The 8,612-nt window shown below is 36.3% G+C and overlaps 1 protein-coding gene across 1 annotated transcript in view; it reads right to left on the bottom strand.

Annotated features, from left to right (window-relative positions):
- The window catches only part of LOC106875068 (uncharacterized), a 124,918-nt gene that overhangs the window by 14,315 nt on the left and 101,991 nt on the right, over window positions 1-8,612 (bottom strand). Inside the window, exons 9-11 of the mRNA XM_052969417.1 lie at window positions 3,797-3,907; window positions 3,123-3,239; window positions 341-558 (exon numbers count right to left, since the gene is read on the bottom strand). Coding sequence (XP_052825377.1) covers window positions 341-558; window positions 3,123-3,239; window positions 3,797-3,907 — 446 coding nt within the window. The remainder of the gene's footprint in view (window positions 1-340; window positions 559-3,122; window positions 3,240-3,796; window positions 3,908-8,612) is intronic.

Here is an 8,612-nt window from a genome sequence, read left to right as displayed (position 1 = left end):
AGAATAAGTACCAGCCTTAAAAAAAATGAACTGGGTCAATTTACTCGACTAAAAAAGTTCAAGGTGGTGGGCCAGCAAGGCTAATGACTGAAACCTATAAAAGATATATATATATATATACACTTACATAATTGCTAGAACAGAGAACAAGAAATTGACAGGAAAATGAAGCAACTTAAGACTTCAGACATTAAATTCATGTAAACAAACCCCCAAAATATTCCATTATGAAACATCTGAGTTTCTTTCACAAAAAGGCTATTACAAATGTTTGAGCACTCTTGTACACATACAATGACATGAAGTATGAAGAATTATGAAGAAAGCTAATTAATCTTACTTTTTACGTTGGCCCTCAAAGTCAAGGACTGTTGCAAGACCAAAGTCTCCAATTTTGACATCAAGGTCATCACTTAAAAAGAGGTTGCCAAGCTTCAAGTCTCGGTGGATAACTTTGTTTGCATGAAGGTACTGACATGCTTCAACGATCTGTTTGACAAAAAACTGTGTCTCTGGTTCAGTAATTGCCCTTCGCCGTTTGTGCATCTCCATCAATGACTGGTAAATTGAGAAATAAAAGAACAGTGAAATGACAGTCATTCAATAAATAGAGGAAAGAAATAAGGATACTCATTTGGAAGGTGGCTGACAACAAAGAACTTACTTAACCTTGGATTCATAAGGCCAAGCTTAACCCTTTCATTGCCATATTTTTGTTAAAATTCAATATCCATCATCCTAAATGTCTGTTTTCTATGTTGGCATGGATTTGACAGTTTGACCAAAGCAAGCAAGCTGGGGAGCTGCACCAGGCTTCAGTCTGGTTTGGGTAGTTTCTACAGCTGGATGCCCTTCCTAATGCCAACCACTTGACAGTGTGTGTTGGATGCTTTTAACGTGGCACTGCCTTTGTTTCAGTTAATTTTTAAAATAAGGAAGAATCTATTAAAATAACTGTCATTATTAAGCTGTGTTTGGAGGATAAATTAACAGGAAATTTTGATGAAATATTTTCATTTAGATCACTTCAAAACAGCAAAATTATCATACAGTGAAAAGCAGTCTTGGGCAGACTGGTATGAAAAGGGTTAACACAGTTTCTATGGTATATAAGAGACTGAAATTATCACCCCTCGCCCCCACTGAACCAGAAATAGGTCTGTTGCAGAGTTAACTTTCCAGCTGTAATAACTGGAACTCATTTACAGTTGAGTGATCTAAAGCAATGTGAAAATGAAGTGTTTTGCTCAAAAACACAATGCCCCACCTAGTCTAGGAATTGAAACCATGACTGTAAGATCGTGGAATGTATTTGAACAATAGACACACACAGGTATATCAAATTCCAAACAAAATAAATTCTACATTTATTAAAATCATATCCGGCTCTAGAGCAGTGTTCCACAACTGGTATGCTGCAGTGTAACTTGAATATAATTTTTCCCTATACTTTTAGTTATATTTTTAATTCAGGTGTGCCACTGAATTTTGAAAAGAATATAAGTGTATCACAAGTGAAAAAAATGTTGCAAAGTACTGCTCTAGAGGATGTTTCACAATTACTAAATGGCAATTGAGACCAATTCCACATGCCACTGGTCATTTCTATTAGCTTATATTTGTTTAATTCATGCAGACTACTCAGGTCACGTGTTCTACTTTTCTCTGTATGTCTATGTTCCTTGGTTGCTGGAAATAGGGTAGGACAATTGTTGTATTGATGAAGTCTGTTGAGGTAGAAACAAAATGTCTACAATTGTCCACTTATCTTCAGACAATAAGCCTTTCTTATATGGAGCTGATCTTAACTGCTATCTAGTAATTGTGACACATCCTCTAGAGGCAGAGATAATTTTAAGAACTCAAGAATTTTTATTGCATGGTATTTCAAATACCTGGATGTGTCTGTCCATATTCATGCCACCAGTCACCAAAACTACACCTCAATCTCCTACACCTGACCTTGTTTTCTTATAACAGATTAATTTAATGCACACATTTTTGTGAGATGAAATTTTGCAAATATGTTTTTGGACCATATCTCAAATATTTCCTCAAAACTTTAACAATACAAGTTTTGAAAGTATTTTTCAGAGACACTTTCAAAAGGTGTAAATTAAAATTACACTAATGAAATAAAAAAAAAATAATAATTTCGTTGGTTTTTATTGAGGGGAAAAAGAAAAGTAGTCCATAATGTTTTAATCATTGAATAATTTACATATGTTCATGCCCTAAGGACAGACACTGGTCTCTGGGAGACATAGGACATGGCAGTGATGATGAGGGACAAAGACAGCTGGAGAGAACTTGTCTATTGATCTTGGGAATTTTATCTGCCCTAGATAGATAGGTAATTTATACAATCATTGCATGTTTTACCTGCCATGGCCTGCCACTGGTGGTTGTGTGAAGTTTGCAATGATCCACCAGTGGTACATGCAGCAGTTAACTTGCTAATCTAAGATGTGAAAAAAACAAAAAAAAAACTCTAGATATTACACACCAGAGCAACACTGGGTAACTCTGCTGGTGTTTAATATAAATTTGCATTAATAGTTTTATATCATAACTCAAAATGAAGGTGGCAAGCTGCAGAAATGTTAGCACACTGGAGAAAATGCTAAGCATTTCATTCATCTTCACACTGAGTTCAAATTCCAGAGATCATCTTTGCCATTCATTCTTTCAGGGTCAATAAAAGAAGTGCCAGTTGAACACTGTAGTTAATGTAAGCTTCTAGCTGCTCCCCCAAAATTTCAGGCCTTGTACCTATATTAGGAAGGATTATTTATAACCCTAAATATCTTCTGAGACACCCTGATGTGATATTCTGAAGTTTTGAAACCCTCTAATTATATGAAGCTAACCTGCTTTGTGAAATTTAATTTTGGGATGGAATAGAAGACTTAGTAAAGTAACTAGTTTTCTTTAATTAGTATATCAAACTAGTGTTTTGAGAACATAGCAAAAAGAGGTTACTATATAAAATTATGATGGAAGGATTTGATTTCAATAGAAATGGTTTAAAATAGGTAGTTTTGTATTCTAAAATTAGAGGTAGGCATAAAAATGGTTAAATTGGGTACATGGTTGTATACAGACAGCAAAAGAAAACTTACACGGCACCGACACAATTCTAAGATGATGTAAATGAAGTGGTCATCTTCAAAGAAATTCACGAAGCGTACAACATTTTTGTGAGAGAGAGAACGATGGATGCTAATTTCCTGGAACATCTGCAGAGAGAAAGAGATGGGAGAGTGAGAAAAGGTATTTGCACACATTAAACATGCTCATTATTATCATTTAACATTCAGCTTCCATGCTGGCATGTGTTGGATGGTTAGATAGGATCTGATGGATTGGAGGACTGCATCAAGCACCAGGGTCTACTTTGGCATGTTTTCTAAGGCTGAATGTTCTTCCTAAAACCAATTACTTTCCAGAGTGTATGGGGAGCTTTTTTTTTTTTTAATATCACCAGTACCAGCGATGATCAATTCAAAACTTGTGAGGCTAAAGGCATAAAGTTGCCCTTATAAATGAGAGAGAAGAGAGCATGGGCAATGACCTTTGTGAGAGGGATGAGAGGATGGCTGGGACTATGACAAGTAGGGAAAAGATTAGCGTCTGGGTTGAGAAAAAGGGAGAAATGGAGTGGGTTGAGTGAGAGTTCAGGCTTATCCAGCATTATAAAGAGCGAGTATGCCCACATGCATTAAATTACACAAACTGCATATACATGGAGCATTCACATTTACCAACACTTCAAACAGATCTACATAATACCTACCTTCTCACGTTGTTGACTTTTGAGTAAGATTGCCTTGGGGACAATCTTACACGCAAATACTTCATGAGGTTTTCCAACTTCAGAGACTTCATAGCATTTAGCAAAACCACCCTGGAGAGAGAAGAGAAAAGAAATGTTTCAGATGACATCGAAATTCTTTTCATAGCTATCCTCAAACCCGGATGCCTCTCCCATCTCTTTGCTTACTTTCCAAAAAACTTATTTATTGTTCACTGCCTGTGCATCTGAGCACTGTATGCAATAAGTTTATTATTGTTATTTCACTACTCCCTCAAATATGGAGGGATGACAAAGTAAATAGGAATGCCAACAGCTTAGCTAAATACATTTGGAGAAGATAGAGTTAAATGTCTTAGGTGATAAGTATTAGGTTGTTAGGAAGAAGTTTTGGAAGGATTCAAGGCCATACTTCTTGATACATATAACTTCTATTCCAGGCTGAAAAAAAATCATTTAGAACAGCTGTTTTCATGCAATGAAAATATGAGAAGTAATATATAGAATACAAAAGATCCAATATATAAATATAAAATTTTAATTAAAAAAAAAAAAAATCAATCTACAACTGTTTCAAGAAAAGCTTCAAAGATCTGCTAGAAATAGCAGCCTAATCTCACCAAAACTTACTGTCTTGTGAAGGACAATATAATGGAAGGGAAAAAGACCTTCTGCAGTCATGAGTGGAACATCTGATTGTAGATTTACCTATTTAATGATGGTTGGTCCAGTGCTAATCAGCACAAACTTTACTTTCACCAAGTTCACAGCCTGATGAAATAACAGTTTTGCACACCACCTTCACCTCCTACAGCCTGCACAGTGAATACTTCAAACCAATTGTACCTACCCAGAACAACCATGATCTCTCCTTCTGGACAGTGATCAGCAACTGTGACAGGATTTACTGGACAGAAACTGAAAGGCTATTGTGTGTGTGTGTGTACATGAAGGGGTAAAGGCCCTGACTTTAAGGGTATTGTGAAAGGCCTAGTTGAAGGTCCAACCTCCTGAGTTCTTTAACAGGGCTTAGAAAAACCGATGGACCACTGCAATAAGTGTGTGAATATGATGAATAAAATCATAATTAACTGATCATCCTGTATTTTCTTTTACCCAAAGCTAGGAACTTTCCAGCACCTCCTCGTATGTGTGTGTGTGTATGTATATATATATATATATTTTACTTGTTTCAGTCATTAGACTGGGGCACTGCCTTGCAGAATTTTTAGTTAAATGAATGGATCCCAGTATTTACTTTTTTATAGCCTGGTACTTATTCTATCAGCCAAACTGCTAAGTTACAGGGATGTAAATATACTAACACCGTCTGTCAAGTGGTGATGGGAGACAAACACAAATAGACATGATGGGCTTCTTTCAGTTTCCATCTACCAAATTCACTCACAAGACTTTGGTTGGCCTGAAATTATAGTAGCAGACACTTGCCCAATGTGCCCTGCAGTGGGACTCAACCTAGAACCATGTGGCTTGGAAGCAGAGTGTTACTGTCTCCTTTACTTTATATCACATTAGTTGTAAATGATCATCACTGCCATTAAAGTGGCCCCCTTCACTTCTAAGCCTCCATAAAGAAAAATGCTTAGCCAAGGGGGAAACAGGTGAGGGTAGGTGACAAGAAGGACATCCAGCTATAAAAATATGTCTCAATCTTGAGAATAAATGTGGTAGATGAAAACTGAGACGCTGTTCATGTAAAAATGTGTTTGAGCACACATGTGGATGTGTCTACCTCCTTGTCTTGACATCATGTGCTAATTGTAAATGAATATCTAGACTAGGGGAAATACTACCTTACTAGGAAACAGTTGAAGGTTGGGGATAAGAACAGCATCCAGTCATAGAAAATCTGCCTCAGAGAACTTCATCTTACCCATGAAGTCACAAAATGATCATATATCTAGAGGTATCTGGCACCTTGCTGTACTCAAGAAGACCCATTCTCCACAGCATAAGTGTTAACATCACTCCCCTTGATGAAGAAGATTGTTCTGCAGGAGACCTGTGATAGTGTCATGTTAAATTTAGCCAACACACTCTGTAAAGTGGTTGGTGTTAGGAAGGGCATCCAGCCATAAAAAGCTAAATCAAACTAGAACCCAGTGCAGCTCTCCTGCTTGCCAGCTCTGGTCAAACCATCCAGCATGGAAAACGGATGTTAAAGGATGATGATCATAATATTATAAGGTACAGACATGAAGTTCAATTCATAACCACAGGGAATTATCTTCTGCTATACATTCAAGTTGACCAATACCTTGTGAATAAAATTGGTACACATTAAAGAAACCTCCCATAAATGTGTGGATTTGGTAGATAGAAACTGAAAGAAGTCATATATCAGAAGTCTGATGATGACTTAGTTGGTCGAAACTTCTAAGCCACTATCAATACTATTCTTGTTAACCCTTTAGCATTCAGATTTTTCAGTCAAATGTAATACTTAATCATTTGAATTGTTTTAAATTAATCATACATTATCTTGTAGCTTAATGATATGGCAAATCAAAACATAAAGACAAACAGTAATGCTGCAAGCTGGCAGAATCATTAGCACACTGGGTAAAATGCTGAGTGGCATTTTGTCTGTCAATGTTCTGAGTTCAGATTTGCCTTTCATCCTCTCGGGGTCGATAGAATAAGTAGCAGTTGAGCACTGGGGTTGTTATAATTGACTTAACCCCACCCCACTAAAATTGCTGGCCTTGTGCCAAAATTTGAAAACAATATGTATATGTTCTTGTCTCTACATCAATGTGACAGTTGTAAACAAGCAGTGTCATTTATTTCTAGTTTTGTGAAAAACAACTGGTTGTAGAAAAGCTACCATAACAAATTCCATTTAATCCATGCAAGCATGGGAAAGTGGATGTTAAACTGATGACAATACACATGTATAGCAAAACATGACAAATGATTGATGCTAATTAAAATTTAAAAAAACAAACAAACAAAAAACCCACAATAATACCAGTTGTTGATGTTCCATGTAAAAATGTCCAAGAATCTGATAGAACAATTATCTGTGTATTTAGAAGTCTGCCCTAAGAAATATTTTAAAACAAATTAACTTCCTCTGGTACCACCAACTTCTAAGAACTTCTGCATGCTTTCTGAAACTGCTTTTATGAAGATTTTTTTCAAATATTTTATTTAATCTATGTGGTATTGCATTTCATCTTTTGTTTCTGGTGATTGTTCAGTTGCAGGCTAGCCTGGAGGTAACATTTTCATGTCTACTTGTCTGAGTTTGCATGGATCAGATGGGATACATCTACTGCCAGACACCCATCACTCATTTCCAAGTATGCTAATATTTCTTCATGGCTGAGACTGGAAAGACACTCATAACTGTTACATGATGTCAAGCCAAGGTACACACATAATCATCATTTACCATGTTTTTTCCATGCTGGCATGGGTTAGACAGTTTGATTGGAACTGGTAAGCTGTATCAGACTCCAGTCTGTTTTGGCTCGGTTTTCATGCCCGTCCTAACGCCAACCACTATAGAGAATGTAGTGGGTGTCATTTACTCATCACTGGCACTAACCAATAAATATGACAGGCTTCTTTCAGTTTCCATCTACCAAGTACGCCCATGAGGCTTTTGTCAGCTTGGGGCTATAAAAGACACTTGCCCAAGATGCCACACAGTAAGACTGAATCCAAATCCACATGGCTGGGAAACAAGCTTAATTCTAATTCCAATACATTAAACAGATGAGAGATACCGCTCCACTGGATATGATATTAGCATTATCATTATAGTTTAACATTTGGATTCCATGCAGGGATGGTGTGGGTGGTTTGACAGATTCTAATGAGTTAGAGGAGAGTCATGCTTTTTATCAAATTAACGGTTATAGTTACAACTTTCATTACATTGCCCATCTTGAGAGATTTTGCACATAAACATTCCATATGAATAAAGCAGTGACACACAAAGTTTTCAGATCCAAAAGACGCTTCTTAAATTCATTCTTACTCATAGCTATGAACCCTTTTTCATATGGCAAATCAAAATCCTTTAAGGTTGAGTCAACCATTTGAAATAAATCTTCACCTCTAGTTGTTCCATACACTGACTTCAAGGCAAGAAATTCTTCCTGAATGTTGAAGTTTGCAGTTATTCCACGCATAAATATTGCCACCTGAGCAGTATTAGATCAGCTATCTCATCAATAGCTAATGAATACAATATGAATTCTGATGAACCAGATTTTTCTCAACAGTCTTTCACGAATTCTCCATCATTATGTGGTTTGATTTTTTTAAAGCAATATTTTTGCATACTGCATAACTAGCCCGGGCCTTCTTTTGGGATAAATCTGATATATCAATTATCTTTGTTAGTTTCCGTGAGCATGTGCTTCACACATTTTCCCAAATTGAGCGAACAAAATTCCGAATCAAAGGAATACTCTGATGAGTGTCAAAGTCTTTTGAAGAAATACAAGATAACAAAATCGAACTACGTATTTTTGTAACACTTTTTGATATGTAACCTGAGGTGGCTCTGAATTCCTCACAACCCCTAGCTGGAGTTACTGATTCACTTTCAAGAATGGGCCTTTTGGAAAAAGCTTATCTTTTGGTCAGATTTTCTTTCAAGGAGGCTATCTTGTCTAAACGTTCAGATTCTTTCAAATCTTCATAGGTCTTATGCTTACTCACAAAATGCATCTCAATATTATATTTTTCATGAACGGCTACGTGATCGTTGCAAATAAGACAAATGCACTTATCTATTAAAAAAAAAAAAAAAAAAAAAAAA

Source organism: Octopus bimaculoides, chromosome 7, assembly GCF_001194135.2.
Source record: "Octopus bimaculoides isolate UCB-OBI-ISO-001 chromosome 7, ASM119413v2, whole genome shotgun sequence".
Taxonomy (NCBI): domain Eukaryota; kingdom Metazoa; phylum Mollusca; class Cephalopoda; order Octopoda; family Octopodidae; genus Octopus; species Octopus bimaculoides.
Note: the sequence above shows the minus strand (reverse complement) of the source record. Positions and strands in the feature narration are given on the sequence as shown.